This window comes from Argopecten irradians, chromosome 4 (assembly GCF_041381155.1).
Source record: "Argopecten irradians isolate NY chromosome 4, Ai_NY, whole genome shotgun sequence".
NCBI classification, from domain to species: Eukaryota; Metazoa; Mollusca; class Bivalvia; order Pectinida; family Pectinidae; genus Argopecten; species Argopecten irradians.
This window is the reverse complement of record NC_091137.1, coordinates 30,500,958-30,520,005: the sequence shown is the minus strand read 5'-3', so window position 1 is coordinate 30,520,005 and position 19,048 is coordinate 30,500,958. Positions and strand designations below refer to the sequence as shown.

At 34.6% G+C, this 19,048-nt stretch overlaps 1 protein-coding gene across 1 annotated transcript; it reads right to left on the bottom strand.

Moving 5' to 3' along the window:
* Window positions 1-382: 382 nt before the first annotated feature.
* LOC138321254 (galanin receptor type 1-like) lies at window positions 383-18,838 on the bottom strand. Its single transcript, XM_069264800.1, has 3 exons — window positions 18,314-18,838; window positions 3,823-3,940; window positions 383-3,487 (listed from the first exon to the last, which is right to left on the bottom strand). The coding sequence occupies exons 1-3, from the start codon at window positions 18,678-18,680 to the stop codon at window positions 2,776-2,778; spliced, it is 1,197 nt and encodes a 398-aa protein (XP_069120901.1). The 5' UTR covers window positions 18,681-18,838; the 3' UTR covers window positions 383-2,775.
* Between the last annotated feature and the right edge of the window lie 210 nt (window positions 18,839-19,048).

Here is a 19,048-nt window from a genome sequence, read left to right as displayed (position 1 = left end):
ATATTTGTACAAATTGCAAAAAATCTGCATAATTCAAAGTCGACTGTACGGAAACGTGGTTAAACTTCGAGTTACCCATATATTAAAGTTAATTGATTCGGCGATACAGTCAAATGTTTAATAGATTGTCAACAAAGGGAAATTGCAATTTGTTTTTGTTTCTTATCCGCTGTATTTTGACAATGAGTATTGATTCTTTCTCTCACATAAAAGAGCGGATTTTTCTCCAAATAAGTATGACATGTTTCCAAAGAGTACACTGTACATTGATTTAATATATATGTATAACCAACAGGACTAAGAAAACATATAAAACTTTGAAATTAACAAAATACAGTTCAATGAAAGATAACTTCAAAATGTTTTATTTTCTAATCGTCATTTAATATTCTATTACAATGTAAAGAGCACATTTGGCCCTTTCGTAAATATCTTGAAGCTTCACAAATGTAAACGGTGGCATATCAAATTCAGTATACTGTAAATTACCTATATTCTTTAATTTCGGCAATTCTTCATCTTCAAGTGACTTTTTTCCTGACGGTAATGACAAAATATGCATGGAAGTCAGTAAAATTTTTAAATTGTGTTTGATTCTTCTCCAGGATAACTACACAGAAATTTCCAACATGAAGCCAGAAATAAAGTAGTTTTTTTGTAAAACATACAATTTCTCAGGTTAAACTGATCTTCATCCGAAAGGTATCATCCAGCTCGATAATCTAGAGGCTATTATCACTGACGTTATATCCGCCCCTGGAATATGTCATAGTAAAACTGGAGGCAGTGATAGTAACTCCTGGAGTATCAATGATGTCGAACTGTATATAGCACATATGTACATTGATTCCCCATCGTGGATAGCATGGCAGCCACCCTGAGTATAAATACTAGATTAATGATGCATAGATATTGGTACATATTGTTCAACAATAGAAGTCTCCCTTCGAAGAAATTATATATTTCATTATAACATAACATTCTAACATTCAACAACGACTATCTACAACAGTAATACACAACCACTGCTTTCTGGGCAACAATACAAGTGTGTTTCAATGCACAGTATGGACCGATTGGTATAAGCCCTGGTTAAACTAGTGATATTTTTAGTAAATAGTTGTGTAGCTTGTAATTTTTGACAGAATATGGGAAAAAATTACACTTCAGAAAAGCCGCCATTTACATCAGAATGTCAAAGAGGACTCGATATATATTTTTAGGTCAAATCAAGTCAAGCAAGCGTCCCTTCGTATGTAACTCTAGACACTAGTAAACATAATGGCATGGTTATGTGGTGACAGATATATGTACTGAACCCTGTGCACGTGTTTTCCTGAAAAGGACATTTTTGCATATTTTGCCAAAATGTTTACAAACTACACAACTATTTACGAGTCCACAGTTATAAATGATGTTAAACCCGGTGCATACACACTTTCTATCAACTTAGTTATGTTCAAGTACATTTTAGAGTGAAATATATGCATACAAACCAGGGTCTAACACCTTAATTTGAATATCATATTACCCGTTATTTTCTCGAGTATGATTTCATTTGACATTAACATAATCGTGGAAATAGCATACATGGGATTAAAATGAATAGTAACTTTGTATCAATAAATTATTTAGAGTGCATTGCGTGGGCAGAATGACAAGTCATACACTGGGACATATAGACTATCGTCATTTCTTAATAAACCATACTACAGCATAAGTCTTGAGCTTCATGTTACATTGAAATCAACAACAACCAACATAAACAAAATCGATCGGTATTTTCAACCTGCTTCATCTGTAATGAGATACATATACGAACCCGTATGGCGTCTCATGGCGAACTAAACGATATGAAGATTAAATGTTCCGAATCATAAAAGGAAAGTTTCGTCAAATATGATTACTATTAGTGTATGAATATCCACACCCTAGTGTATAATTTCAACAATGTCTAGAATAAAGTGAAATCAATTTAATCTATACTAAAATGATCTGCTTTTAAAAGACATGAATATTATATAAACATGACGTGTACTTCTGTAGCAATAGCACAAACAGATAAGGCAATATTTCATATAAATGAGCAAATAGTCGGTTCGTCATCATGACGTATTTTTCGATTCTATGAATTATTCATATTTTTGTACAGAGCAATTACATCGTATAAGATTTCTTCAGGGACCTGACAATTGAACTCGTTATGGATGGAAGTAAGCAGTGTCCCGATTTCGTTTCACACTGTATTGTTTCCAAACAACGAATCTGGCTGGAATACAACAAAGACCAAAAATACTTATTAATCTTAGAAAATATAATTATATGCACCGTATGTTACTATTCATGCCCTAAAAACATCCACATATGGTTATGGGCTATTGGTGATTCGCTATTGAATGCGAGATCAATGAGGTGAATGGACGCAATTTTGAACGAGTTTGTTATACACAGATATTCGTTATATTAAATTCGTCGTACAAATAGTTATAATATTCATATCATATTGTGTTGCAATCGGAAAATAGTTTTTGTTTCGTTATACATAGAAATTTCTTCTTACCAAGTTAGTTATATTCGAGTTTTACTACAACCCCATTTAGTTGTATTGTTTTTATTAATAAGAACATTGACACTGACCTTTATCAACAAATCGTGGTTTAGCTGGCCATAAGGCACACGCCTTACATTGGATTATTTATTGAGTATTTTACAACTTTACTTCGGTAAATCATCAGAACATTAAAATATGACACAATACTACGTGGCAGGACAAAGTCATGTCTGTGTGTACAACAGGTCGGCTGGTCGTACTGTAATAAACAGAGGTTCTCTCCCTGGTATGTTGTCTCTCCTTGGAGGTAAAGACAGAAGTTCTCTCTGTTCATGTCGGCGATGTAATGTTCGTGTATTCGGCATAACCTCGCCTTCATCACCGAACAGCATAGTGTTTACACTAATGTTTTCACAAGTAAAGGTCGCCTTGCAAAACTTCCTAAATGTCTTACTTACAAAACAATAAATGACAGGATTCGTTGCTGTTGTTGAGTACGAGAAACAAGGAGAGTAGATTTTAACATAATACAAAAATTGGTTGTTCGACATACCAAACCCGTCCATAATGGCCGCCACGTGCAACGGAAGCCAACAAATAGCAAAGGTCAAGGTCACGACAAAAACGACTTTCAGTATTCTTTGTCGGGTTTGAAGAGTCGCAATACGCATTTGATTAAACCGTAGTCCTCCTGTGGAAATTGTTCGCATTTTCCTGGCGATTTCAATATAGCAGAACCCTAAGATGAAAAGCGGGATGGCGTACATGAATATGAATAACATTGTGACATATATCTTCATTTGTGCCTTTTCAAGCGTCTCCATACAAAATGTCTTAAAGGACACGATTTCCCTTGTGATCCGAATAACGGGTGAAAATGCAGTGATAGAAATGAACCAAATGGATACCAGGATAAGCAACGTTCTGGTCTTCGTTCTGAAATAACCAAAGTGTTATGTTAATACCGGGTACTGATCAATATAATTATATTTAATATTTTTCATGTTTAATGCACCGATGTTTCAATGCACTTTGTTAATAAAAAGAAAATCTTATTATTCATTAGTCACCAGATTTCCTTCGTGATTTTCTTTACTTTTTCTGGATTTAACCTTGATTTGTAAGATTAATGCAGAATTTTTTTTTCTTATTCTCCGTAATTGAGGATGTAAGCATCTTTGTTATATTTTTTATGTCCATGTGTCAAATATTTACTAAATTACTTATATTTTATTGATATCTGCTTTTTCTGGGTTGTTTCGTTTACTTACCTTAGTGTCCGTGATAGGACAGGATGCACTACAGCCATATAACGGTCAATACCTATGGCGGTCAAGGTCATCACGTGCAAAGACATGCAACATACCATGAGATAGGACGCCAGCTTACCTGAAAGCAAAGAGTTCAATAGCTACATATTATTAAAGAACGGCCAAAATTTATGCTGGTAAAGGTCATCACATGAAAGACAACCTAAAGAGAAAAGTTACTTAGTCAGACGATTATCTTAGAGTGCTTCATTATGTGCATTTATTCATGTAATTTGTAGGAGGAAATTCCGTGCCAAAGACACAAGTATTTATTTCTCAACCAAAGGCGTATCATTTCGAAAAAATGAAAGTTTATCATAATAATAAATGATTGTACACAAAAATAAAATATATATGGTGAACGAACTCATCGTAAACGTAACTAAAGGTAGACAAGGGTTTGGATATAAATTCTGTTTTTGTTTCAGATAATACTATTGGCCACTGCACTAGTTAGTTTGACGTAGTATAATAGTATTTTCTTCCAAATCTCTATTTCGATATATTACAAATTCAACGTCGTACCCTCATTTACAAAGATTAGTAAAAAGTCTCCTTACTCAGATATAATGAGTTCTGTGTTCGATACTCTTTGATTTACCAGACATATTTTCATATTCTACCTCGCCACAGTTTATATGTGTGATTGTGCTTGACGCAGACGATTATTATTTTTACGAGTAGCGCGTACATGTAATTGTATTTGTCTGCTTCAAGGCCGTGAAAGATGTTTATATTTGTTCAGGGATTTTGAGCCATAACATGAACGTGAGACGTCATTGAATTATGTTAATAATCTGTTATTGGAAGTCAAGGGGGCACATAAGTGGAGCTAATGAATGGTATTTCAAATTGACGACAGAATCGTGACGTCACAGGTGTTGCTACCTAATGTAGTATTAGGTACAGAGAGGAAACTAAAGAACATATGTGTCAAATGGTATACCTGTGCGCTATAACATTAAAATTGTCAAAATATAAAATAACATGTAACAAATCTAATATAATCAGATATGGCCGTCGTGATTTCCCATCATTTCTTCAAGCGGATTGATTTATTACTGTAATAAGAAACCCTCCGATACCTGAAATACTTTGTAACCCAATGAGAGGCTGAGAAACAGTTTTGGCATTTAGCCAACATTTGCAAGACAAAACATTAACTACTCTAATTTCCTTTAATTTGCGTGAAACCTTTTAAAAAGTCAGAAACATGTTTCATTAATGGAATGTTACGTTACATCTTCATAAAACAAGACAGAGAGAGTTTATAAAACTCATTGAAGTCAATGGAGTACTGTAAAGATGGACTAGTATGTGGCGTGAAAATGCCGCTCTCATTAAAACTTTGCTGATATATTCACGAGTGATGATGTACCCTCGAGTGACGATATATCCATGAGCGACGAATACCTCTACGAGCGACAAATACCTACATGAGCGATGCGAATATAACCACGAATGACGAATACATCCACGAGCGACGAATACATCCCCGAGCAACGAATTCATCCATGAGAGACGAACATATCAACGAGCGACGAATACATCCATAAACGACAAATACATACACGAACGACGAATTCCACGAACGACAAATACATCCACGAATGACGAAATTTACGAACAACAAATACGTCCACAAGCGACGAATACATCCACGAACGACAAATGAATCCACGAACGATGAATTCATCCACGAGCGACGAATACATCCAAGAGCGACGAATATATCCAAGAGCGACGAATACATCTACGAACGACAAAAGCATCCAAGAGCGACGAGTACATCAACGAACGACAAATATATCCACGAACGACAAATATATCCTCGAGCGACAAATACATCCACGAGCGACAAACATCCACGAGCGACGAATACATCCACGAGTGACGGATATATCCAAGAGCGATACGAAGTAGCGGAGGGCAGCCTGGCGAGAAGTGCAATAAGGACGAGGGAACGAACTAGTTAAACAGCTTAATCATTTATACTGGAAGGTTATTAAAAGGTAAAATATCGATTTTACAACTGTAACCGTTGTCGTGTATAAACCTTAAAAAATATTCCGTAACTGGAAAACAGCCGGTGTAGAGATTCCGTCGCAGCGATCTTTCCTACGCTCAATAACATAGAGTTCCCTCTACATCTATCCGTAAATCAACATCCTTCATATCATACTGGAGATTTTTCGACATCGACAACAGACAAACAGTTCTAAAATACGAGGTTTGATTAGAGAAGTGATAATGTCTTGTCTTGTTGGCCTGTGGTTTTAAGACAAGTTTTTTTATCTAAAGCAGCTTAACCATGAGAGATACATCATATACATCATAAGACGAGCGTCATTGCGATTAGCCAGTATTTTTGGCTATTTTACATCTTTTCAGATGCTGCTGAGGTATTTTCGATCTATTCCCATCAACCTCGTTACTACAATAGAAGTCTAAAAACTGATGATAGGAAACCATTTTGTGATAACTGAAAGAGATCTCCCAGATCCTACAACAAGGATTTTTTATGCCAGAATGAAATGTCTTCAACTTTAACGTTGGTTAACAGTAAGTGAATCATTCTGTAGGTAGCTTGTGGTGCGGATCCGCTCAACACAAAATTAAAGATTGACAAATACTTCCTCAACAAATGTCTCAAATTTACATAAGCGCATCATAGCAAACCTTGTAAATGTATCGACTGGATTGTAATATTCTGCAACTTCGTATTGATTTTGCTAATTCATTGTATGATTTTTGTCTGTGTAGAATGATCCTTGGGAGACAATATGTACAAAAAATGTAGGTTGTCTGGGGTTGTTTCTGTTTCGATCTCGTTAATCAAGGTTTTATTCCCACATGTACACCTATTTGGAAACCACATATTTCTCCACGTCTTTTTTTTTCATTGACGATACATATATATGACCGATCAGCACTTTTTGGTTTTGCCTTTGTATTGGTAGCCCACTTGTTTTTTTTCCCAATAGATTATATTTCCTCGAGTCTGGGTTTATTATAACGTGTTTAATACGTATATGGCATTCGAGGTGCCCTTGGGCGTTATAACGTCTGACAACTTGTGTATACCCTTGTGAATCTTTGTCGCAATAAACATTTCGACAAGATAGAAGTTCTCTATAACTTTATTGAGCGTCAGGCAAGTCAGCCAGAGATTCCAAGTTTAATCCCTAGTGGAGGTCATGATTAAATTGATTATTTAATAATCGTGCGTTCTGCTACAATGACGCCCATGTAGGAACTTTCAGCTAGAGAGAACTTCTCTTGCTCGTTTGAGCGTTGGACTTTTAAGTCAAAAGCTAGATGTGCGCTCTGTTTATATAAACATCACGATCATGACACATGACACTAATTAATTTACATTATTTTGCTAATTATCAACTTACCATACAAATTTATTTTTTTACATTAGGTAACTTCACAATGAGTAGGAAACTAGTCCTGTTTCCTAACGCTATCATAAAGTATTTATATTTATTAATTACAAAGCTGTGTCAGTGGAATCAAACTAGCTTTAGAAATAGTTCTCTATAAAGGGTATAGAGGTATGGTACAGAGTCGATGAAACACACCACAATGTACCGTCAACTGGTACTATTTCAATGTATAAGACATATATATTCATATCAAATCATACAGAAGACTATCGCACTCATAGATTTAATGCAAAGTTTGTTTGTTTGATTGTTTGTTTTTTAATTAAAATTCTCATTAATAAAATCATAGTAATGAACATTGTTTGGAGCTTGCAGAAGTCGATTTCTGTTATCTATCCTAGTAATGTAGATAATCGTTCGATTTGAAAAAAGGTCTTGATTTCACATCCTATTGACAACCATGGTCTGTTAACAATATTCCGTGTGTGTCGGAAAGCCTGAGTAACCGGGTGAAAACCATTGACCAGCGCCCAGTACCTGGCAAATGCCCTACATCTTCTTCGATCTCGAGGTGCAGGGTTTGTAGCGATGTATCGGGATGGCCTAACCACTTGGCCACCGCTAAACCTAGTTTAGAATAAATCGCATGTCCCTTATAAATGCGATTTGTACATTCTGATCCACCAGAGTTAAATAAGAATAGTATAAAACAGGCCATAACTTATCTCCCGTGAAAGAAATTGTTCGTATTCAAATTATTTCCAAACAATGTATCAATATGAAACATAATATCAAAATAAAAATAAAATTTCCATTTATATATTCCACTCCTAACAGTCTTCTGCAAATTATATTTCTCAGTCTATGTTGTTATAAAATCAATAATCATTTGTGGTTACCGTAACTCAGCTCAATAGCTGATATTAAAGAGAGCTATATGAATCTAAAGTTATCAACAATTTGATTCACAAAGTGAATGAAAACTATTTAAGGATTTTAATTATACTTCATTTTATACTGAAATTAATTGCTGTCTGTTTTTCTGGATGTTTTTGGTCTCTAATACAAATATGTAACAGGGACATTGATTTGTTGATCTCTAATACAAATATGTAACAGGGAGATTGATTGGTTGGTCTCTAATATAAATACGTAACAGGGACATCAATGTTGCCGCGTGCCCCGAAACGATATATATATACCGTGATGGCACGTAAAACTCTTCACTTCATCAATGTTGCCTTATCGGCCATCATGCAGAGAAAGGGTTCAGTGGTAAAATGGTAGATACTTAAAACTCCTTATAGTTATAGTTTTTTTATAATTGTTTCGTCCTACCTTACACAATAAATACAAAATAGTTTATTGTGGTTTATCCATTACAATGTAAATTATTTTACAAATTTAGAGCTTAAAGCTCGAAGTTAAAGCTTTTTCTGAGAATTATTTCGACCTAAACAATAAATAGAATAGTTTATCCATTACACTTCAAATTGTTTTACAAATTGGATTTTATCACAAAAATCACTACTCTTACAGCCCGTACGAAATTGTGCGCAAATGCGTGGAAACCCATCTCTACCTATTCGTCACTGTTATAAATTGGATTACTGAGAATTTTAGAGGTTGTATATGATGACGTCAGGAGCAAGATGTTTAGAAAATCCTTATAACAATGCACATTGATATACAAATTCCACCTGTTACCTGTCCTTGAGGTCTTCATATTATAAGTCGGTGGACTCTCTGACCCATCACAGTTATTTCTTCAACCTGGGTTTAGTCCTCTTTTTCTTCAGCTTCTATATTTTAGGTTTCCTACTTTTCTACGTTTCAAGGCATCTCATGGACCTCCATTCAAAATTCAACTAAAATCCCTCCAAAAAATGAAGTGAAAAATGCAGCAGAAAAACCACAGTCAAAATAAAAAAGATAAGATTCCGATTTTAGTCGTGTTTAACAACCATACTATCTGTAACACAGGGCAAGGAACGACAAACTGGGAATAAACTAACAGAATCGCTGTCGTATTTTCACGGAAAGGTTTCAAGAATAGACACCAAATATATTGACTTTTGCTGCGGTGGCCGAGTGGATAAGATGTCCCGACATATACCACAAGCTCTGCATCTTTGGGTCGGAAAATTTAATCCTATGTGGGGCAGGTACTGATCGTTAGACTGTGTTTTTCTGGCTCATCTCCATCTGACCACGTCCTTAAATGGCACTTACTGTTCATAGGACGCCAAAGTAACCAATCAAAGTTACTGAGTAGTTCATATAGGACTTTCGTGTTCATGCCCATATATTTCAATGTCTACTGAAGTTGGACTCATTGAAACTACATGATAAAATCAGTTTCACTTGCTAATGAATTTGACTAGATTTATTCCATCGCTACTTTAGCAAACATAGTTTCCTAGGCTGGAGACCAAGGCTAAAGGGTGGTTATTTTATAAAGTGCGATATTATCAAGTAAACATTTCTACTGTTTAAAGATTTTCCTAAGCTTCATTTAAAAACTTAATTAGAAATATTTTGCTCTCGTCGCCAGCAAATGATAGTAAGGCATTTACCTAATCAATATTCTATGTCCATTGTATTGTACATAATTTATGGATGCTATCAGATCAAGGATCATTTTTGTGCTTTTAACGTTTTACTGACCAGTGTTTAACGTTCGAGTCCACAACACCGCGATATCGAAGAAGAATAAAATGTGTCATGTCCCTGTGTAACGTTTGACGATACAACGTCAGAACCGAACGTCTCTGTTACAAAATTCAAGCAAAGGATGAAGCCGAACAATGATAAGAAATAATCTATAACAACTAATGCTGATTTACCTTTTATCAGTTGTTTAACTTGTTTCAAGACTAAAGATTACTGTAATAAACTACCAGAACAATGCCGGTCCCATCACGTTACGGTGACTCCATTTTGAATCGATACGGGTGATTACCGTATCACACAGTCTATACATTATCCTTCCGCAGCTTTGGCGGACAAATTTTTACAGCCATTTTTACATCTATAGTAAATGTGTTATGTTTTATATGGCTACAATATAAGATAATGATGTTATTGTTTTTAAATAAATCTATACAAATAAATTTAACATGAACTGCTTCGTAGTTCATTTAATTCATTTCAAGAGCACCTCAATTCATCACCCCATGAAATCGACCAAAGCAAGATTCAATCCTTAATTAAACAACCTGTAAAGGTGTTTTCCATTGATTTAAATAATATTGATTGACGATCAGCAGACACAAATGCTGTTGCAAATACTGATCTCAAAACATTTCATGGCTTGTTTTGTTCGCGTTTCATGACACAAGCTTTACCTAATCAACCAGGAACACAAATATCAATCCCTATGTGCCATTTCTGGATCATTGTGAACAATTTCCATTAATAAACGCTTACCAAATGAGTGAGAGTAATTGGTATATTGGTATATAGTATTATTTCCTGAACTTATTGATTAGTGATGTTTTCTCTACTACATCAGCGACAATGTCTTTAGTGTGAACATGACGGCAAACTTCCTGATATTATTGTCAGACTCTATATTCTTTCAAGTTATTTACGACTTTGATTCTATATTAAGAGAGCCGTGATGAAACCTGATATCGGAAAAATAACAACAGGCTAATATACATTCTCACTGGAAATCATCTACACTTGGTTTTAATTTTGGCGGCATGACGTTTTGAATCGTGTTTGTTGTCATTATCGTCTGCACTTTGCATTTCCTTCAAGTCAAAGAATGACAAAAACTGATATTTTAACTTACTATACAAATAAACAGAGGATCAGTGTCCTGCTATGTAAACGCCATTGACTAGGCTAATAAATCTATATGCCGATTCTTAATCTTTGAATGAAATATTTAAGCAGGTCATTGCGTGCGATTTAGTAATACGACCTAAAACCTTTAATCGTCCTCAAATATTATATTTACTTTTACAGTTTTTCGTTTTTGATCACTGGTGTGAAATGCTTTATAAACTGAATATCCTATCTATGTTAGCAATATATCAGTGTGTTGATGGACTTATTTTATATACAGTTATTGTATGTCTTAATTTCTTCAAATTTATTGTGTATCCGAAACAATTAATTGTTATTTCTATAATCTTCCAAACGTCATCAAAGTATGAAATAGTGAATATAGCTTTCTTCTATCTGACATGCATCGCAAATGTTATTCTCCTCGATTTTGCATTGTTGTAAGTGTGTTTTAGTTGATATTATATTATGATATAATTTCCACCTAAATATTTTATTTCGATTGTTCTTTAATGAACCAAAAATGAAATTCATGAGATCTATACCCGGGTGTGTATACTGAATATTGAAGTTCCATTTCTATAAATTGCATTAGTAATGGGCGAAATTAATTTATTTGAGATGGTTATATGATATGATTCGATAGGATATAGGTAGTCTTTTTGAAACAGTCAAAATTTTGTTTGATGCTCTACCGCTGTGTTCACAGATTTTTCACTTATTACTTTTCTTTTCCATTCCACTGGAATTGCATTTTTAATTTGGGTTATTTCACTAATCCGGTTTCGTTTTTTCCAATAATATATTGCAAATGATAACTATCTATTTTCACCACTTCTTCCTAATAATATCATGAACTCAATGTTGTAAAATCATTTATCCCCACATTTTTTATTAATTAGTACCTTATCATTTAATAAGATATTTTTGTTCCCCAGATAATCTCCCGGCACTGCTGTTTTACAATTCCCGCATAATTTCAACCAGGAATTCAAAATAAATGTAAGTCAACAATGCTTTTTCCCATTTTCAGTTGAAATATGTGTAAGTTTGGGCCGAATACGTTATAAATTTCCAGTTCTCGTTAGAATAACTAATCAATGGTTTGATCCAATGAACGTATCGATAATCCATTCGATATCACAAATACCCAATCCTGCATATTCACATTTTCCAATTAAGCGTTGGTTGTCATATTTTTGACATGCATTGGTGTGTAACATACATTGGGTGTTCTAGCATAGCCAATGGTGCGCGTTATGCTTATATTTACATTTATATAGTCATTCCCGTTATAAAAAGAAAAGGGGTAATATCATATATTGGGATTAGTAGCAACATATTGGCACTTTGCAGTGGTAATGTTAATATTCAATGTTTCCCTAGTTTAGTTTCCGCGCTGTCACCTTCCAATATAAATTTTAAAAAAAAGTCTCTTCAAATTACGTTAAAGTCCCATTATGCTTTCACAAAACTCTGGTAAGATGTACATTAGGATTTCTAAAACGTACTTCATTTGGTTTCTTTCTAATGAGGATAATTACGTTAATAATCTATTAGTAAAGACTTCTTAAAATAGAACGGGTTGATTCCCATACATAAAAATACCCCGTGTACATGTATATGTTCGACACCCGGATGGTAAACAAAACAAGCGTGGCAATGGTAGTTTCGAGTAAGCGGCGAGTAATACAACTGCTTTAATGTTTGACACTCATTTTTTCACATATATCGACTGTGGCTCCTCAAATGTTTAATATACTTTATTTATAGGTAATGTTTAAACGTATAATTATCAAGAAATGTTGTGTGTTATTAGCACGTCACATGATAATTACTAGAAATGCGATTGTATTTCAGCTATGGTCTATTTTGCGACAGTTCCCTATCCTTCTTGACTACGGGATACTATACCTGACTAGGGGAAATATACCAAATTAGTACATCACGTGACAGAACACTGGCTTCTGATTGGCTACACATATGGGTACTATTTGCAATAATGCCCGGCAAGCGGGCACTATTGATGTGGCGCGAAATTGAACGTGAATGTCAAGATGGCGAACAGGCTGTTGTGAGCAGGGATGGAAGCAAATGTTGCTTTTCTACAGAAGAGAGTTCACTCTTGTTCTATATTGATCTACTTTTAATCTTTTAATTTTTTTTTTTTTTTTTTTTTTTTTTTTTTGGAAAAGGTAGTTGGCCTTTAAGCGTGGTTTCTAATTCATCTTTCTCTTATTTTTCATTTTTATTATTGATTTCTTTTTCAGTTTGGTTTTTTAATATTTTGGTGATTTTATGTAAACACATATGCTTGGCACGTTAATAAAACAACTGAATTTGTTTTGAATTGAACAATTGAAAACGTTAGAGTACTTTATTATGTCTATGTCAAACATTCCACAGTACATCATTAACATCAAATTGAGCAGAACAGTTTTTGTCATGCACCTCGTTTCAAGAAAGGGATGATTGACATATAAATGTATGCTTCAAATAAACTTCCCGTCTTACAAACAGAATTTACCCATAGGTAATTTGTCGCTTTATGTGTAGAAAATACATTTCAAATTGAAATAAAGCAGTGCAAATCATTTCCACGGTAACCTTTTGTAGAGCAAGAGTCCAGGATGGAGTGAAATCAATGGGAGTTAGTTCATTGATAATTCATGGACATTTACAGCGTCATGCTTGGTCCTTGTAATATAGAATAAACTGTTTGTTGGGCGTCGAAGACCAACACAGAATGACCTCCCTTTGAAGTCCGTAGTCTCCCCGTGACGTTAAGATAGACGTACCACGTCCAGTATATCGATATCGTAGCCGATCGCTTACAGGCAATGATGAATAAGATATCAGTACCCTTATGCATGGGTGGCCATGGTGGTAAGGACGGTTAGGAACAGTTGTTGCAGTTTTATCTAAGGAAGTTTTTCACGCAAATATCATATGTGATGAAACAACAGAAATCATCATAATGTTTTCAGGAAAGGCAAGCAAATAACCAAAGCTTTGATCATACCATTTATGAATCATGAAAAGTGATATAAAACATATTTGCAATGAATTTTATCGATTTTTATACATGTTTATGGAAGGTTCCAAAATTGTATCATACACTTGTACAATATTATTCTCTTATATCGGCGTGATGTTGGTGCTTTAGATGTTAGTAAAATAATAGAGTACTTTTGTTTGTCAAACACAAAAAAGACATCGTACTACAATAAACTTGGTGGTGTCCAATTCCGCGCATATCGATCATTACGCAAACCGAATTAAAACGATTTGTCATTATAAATCAGGAATATTTCACAGCAAAACCAGGAAACATGTTGATTCATTAGTCATTTGACATGATACTGTCATATGGCTGATTAAACGGAGTACTGAAATTTCATATCCAGTTAAAGTATTGTGCCGTCCCGAGGTGCTCTATTCTGTCTGAAAATAACCTTAGTTTTCCTCAATAATTTTTTAACTAAATGAGGACACGTATTTTTAGAAACTTCAACCAATTCTGTCACCGAAACGCAATTTATATAACAGTTTTACATGAAGAATACACGAGATATAATTAAGGGATCTCTCGCTCACGATTGAAACACGAAAAGGAGCATAAAATGACATGTTTGCTTCGCAAATTAAATTATACTAATGTTTATAAAAAGACAAAAGAGATTTTTCAAATTATGATGAAATTTAAATCTGGATATCTGGATATCGTTCAAGAAAGAGAATCGGTTGGGGAAAACATATCCTAACATTCGTAATCCTTTTTCAAAATGTTAAAATTAGGTATCGGCGTTGTTAGGGAATATTTAGACAGTGGATATCTTCCCATAATCAATATTTTGAGTTTAGAAGTTTTCTTCGGGATAGCATAGACATAATCCATAGATGTGTAGGGAGATATGTAACAGACCGTCACCATAAAACCTAACCTATCAACGACATGTTACAAGACCTGACTCTACCTTAGAAGGAAGAAGGACAATACACTTCAAAGAAAACTTGCACTGATTTTCAAAACGGTAAATGGACCAGTGGAGATAGAGAAAAATGACAAGTTAAATCTTGGAACATTCAATCAAGATCCACAGATTCGCTAGCGCTGCTAATTCCATCATACAAGGCAACCATCAGAAAGCAATCATTCTACCCTTGAACCATCAGAGACTCGAACCATTTACCAAATTGCATGGATACAGAGTCTTGGAACTTTCCAAACTCCCATCATCTACCATTTTCGATATTCCAGTGATAACTATCGCTATTGTGATATCCAACCCTGAGCTATGTCATAGTAAAACTAAACTCTGTGTTGGACTGCAAAGGAAGTCTCTGTATGTCTGTGATTGGTCAATATTTTCTCCAGAAATGACTTCAGTTTTGTTTTGACATAGTCCATGGATGGATATGACGAGAGTGATTACAACCCTTGCAGTATCGAGGATGATCTTTCAATAGACTGCCACCTAGGTGTTTTAACCTCACTATACATCATGTGCAGCACCTTTAATTTTTATGCGTACACACCAAAACGATAAACCTGGATATATTATTTTAATCCTATTTCGCTAAAGTTTTGAGTGGAAAGCCATTTTACTTGTGCATCTAAATTTGCATTCCCTCAATAACATTCAATAAACGTCAACCCTACAGACACCAATCCAATTCAAAGCTAAACAACAGTGACTTGGCACCCGACCTAATGAACTTTAAGTGGAAGTCGATTGGGAGAGTTTCTAAATATACTCCCCTGTCTATGTTTGGACTTGTCTTGTGCTACAGATACATGTAGTTGTATTTGCTCTCCTCTGGCATCATTGTATTCTGTAATTACATATTAAAATTTATCTGTCCTTGTTGCAACATATATTGCACATAGGTTAAATAGGTCAGGCATTCAGCTGACAAAGCATGTTTCTGTGACTCAGTCGGTGGAGCCGTAGTTTTTTTCACAACAGATACATGGGATCAATTCCTGTACATGACATGCCACGATACAAGACAAAAATGTGTATTTCGCAGTTCTGAAGGATTTAGTAAATTATATTAAGATTTGTGTGGATATAAACATCAATAAAAAAGTGTCAGGAAGTTTAGGAAGACAAGAAGACAATAAGTATTTGGGTTTATATATTGGTTATGGATAACACAGTTCTGATTGATTTCATCATTAGCTTTCATCATATCCAAAAGTTTTCACATGTGTGGGCAATTGTTCACTTTTTGTTGACATCAAACCCTCAATTCAGTCATACCTCAAACACCATTGGCAACAAAGGTGGTCTAACGAATGCAAAGGATCATGCATGGTTTGGACCCTTTTGGCCCCCCTCATCCATTATTGTTTAGGAACAAAATTGCTGTATTTGAAATATTTAGTTATGGTTGTAGTCTTGCAGCTGTAATTGCCATTGCAACCATCCTAATTATGCGTGGAAGTATTCCAAAAAGAAACAATGAAACATAATATTTACTAAGAATATGTAGGCAATTAATTAAGTTCCGTCTTTAGAAAAAAAATATTAAGTCTGTTCAAGGTCTATGGTTTTTACATAAAAAACTTTTAATATTTGCATAGTTTATGTATGTTTACCACAGCAACTGCACGTACAGTGATACTTAACTAGCATACCATTTGTACTAGCGGATGTATTCAGTCGCAAGTTACATAACACGTTTGAAAATTTGACGGATTTTGGGGGTTAAAATGACACAAATCATATGAGTCTTTTTATGAATTGCGAAACAGTTTATTATATAGAATATATATCGCGAAATGATAATTCGTCAAAGTTAAATTTAGTGAAAATCGCGAAATATTTGACAGTGGAACTGGTTATGTGATATACATGTATATGCTCGGATTTTCGTAGTTATTCCCATTGGCTAATACATTGTCAGCTAGGGGTCGATATTTACGATATTTAACATAGCAAATGATGAAGACGGATATATTGAAACAATTAATATATCAGGGTTGTATAACTCCATATCAACCTCAACAAAATGTCAATAATTGATATTAACTGTGTCCTACTGTCTACTTGTCAATGTATTGTAACCGTCCAGCGATCAGTACCATGTTATGGTGTAGTTTCTATTTTAACTACCCTACTGTCAAATAATGATGGGATTAGCATATAGGTGTACGTGCTTTATAAAGTAATAACTCTAAGACGACATTATAAGGGTCGTCGGCCCATCATCAATATATCTTCCCTCTATCCGCCTACTGTCTATACGTTTCTGATTAAAGGCCCACTACCTTTCCGAATCGGCTATTAATTTTCAAATTGGGAATGTAAAACTAGATCGGTAATTTTGTAGAATCGCAAAAGTTATTAACTTACCGTCAATACTACATGTATCACCACCTTCTGAACAATTTGATTAAAATAAATTTAAATGTTAATTTTCATAACGCGGGTCGTCTTATGTTTCCCGCCGTCGTCCTAAATACCACGCGGTAGTTGAATATCACTGCGTCAGACGACAGAACAGCGAAATTACTCTCCACTGTTATCATATTTTTACGCAGGAAATCTTGCACATGTTTGGTGTTGTAACCTCATCTTAGGCCATCGGTACATATTTTCTGATGTTTTTAATGTTTTTAAGAAACCTTCATATTTTGTTCTGGAAAGGTAGTGGGCCTTTAATCCCCTGTTTATGAGTTTATAACTATGCCATTCCCTGTTGTATATTATGTAATACATGAATTATGTTTGACTATAAGTATTCAGTAACATTTACTTCCCCGCTCATCCTTCCCTTTATTCACTGTGCTGATGTGCAAAATTGCTTTCAGAATCTCATAGAATATAATCTGGTATTTTTTTTCTCGATATGATGTAAGTTTTATGGTTTTTACCAGAACTATACATTAGTTTGTTAAAGTCACCAACACACCAGCCAGACGTTTGATGATGCAAGACACAAAAAGTTTACACAAGCCCTTTAGAGTTCTATAGGTAGCTCATGTTGTTAGTCCCCAACAGACGCATTCATTGTTATCTTTACATATCTCATTCATGTTAGTGGCTTACCATTATCAATGTTGATAATGCTATTAGAAAGAAACAGTTATCGTACAAATCAGGCATCCTATGTGCTTAATACCTTAAGTGTAATTAGTACAAACCTTGGTTTATAATATATCTTTGTTTAAACTTTTGTTTTATAACTTTACTTACTCTAGTACTGTTCTGAAATCGTGATAGTATTTTATACGATGACCATCAGTAGATACTTACAGAGTGTGTTTCCGAATGGCCAGTAGGATATCCAATAAAACACTGCGGTGAATGGTACACACAGACACAAGTACAGCAAATCCACCACTGCCAGATTCAACAGGTAAATGTTGGTAATTGTCCGAAATGCTTTATTACGTAGGAATACAAATATAACTAACGAGTTCCCCAAAATTCCGACGATGAATATTAGAAGAAACACTAGCGGTACAACACGTCTTTCTGTGACGTCAGCTTCACTTTCCAACACAAATGTGTAATTAAAGTTCATTAAATCATCCGTGGACTCATTAAAGTTTTCAAATATATTTTCGGCGTAGAAATCAAAATTGCCTTTAAAAGGTGATGGAGCGAAGTAGTCTTCCATGCTGTTGATTCCAGTGTCGTCTGCTCTCTGTCATTTGCTTCCCTGTCGCGCGACACAAAGGAAAAAAGTCACAGCGCGAGACACGCTACGATGTCTGTAGCGCTCTTATACTGAGAATCAAATCCGATTTATTTTGATATGACCGCCACTGAAATAGATCACTGTAAATGGTTCTAGCAAAAATTACCACAACAAATGAATATTAAGATAGAAAAAAGAAGAGATAAATGATGATTTTGCATAAGGTTTTTGGAAATAAATAAAAACAAATTGTAATATTACTAAAGTAATAAATGCGTTAGACAATTTCGTAAATTAGTAATTCTGCTTATCAATATTGTGTTATCAATTGAAGAAAAAACCCAAAT

Bases quoted from the DNA above. Each gene is read 5' to 3' on its own strand.
- LOC138321254 (XM_069264800.1), bottom strand. From the start codon at position 18,680: ATGGAAGACTACTTCGCTCCATCACCTTTTAAAGGCAATTTTGATTTC. The intron at 3,941-18,313 runs GTAAGTATCTAC...CTTTGCTTTCAG, and splicing joins GCCATTCGGAAACACACTCT to GTAAGCTGGCGTCCTATCTC. The intron at 3,488-3,822 runs GTAAGTAAACGA...TGGTTATTTCAG, and splicing joins GTCCTATCACGGACACTAAG to AACGAAGACCAGAACGTTGC.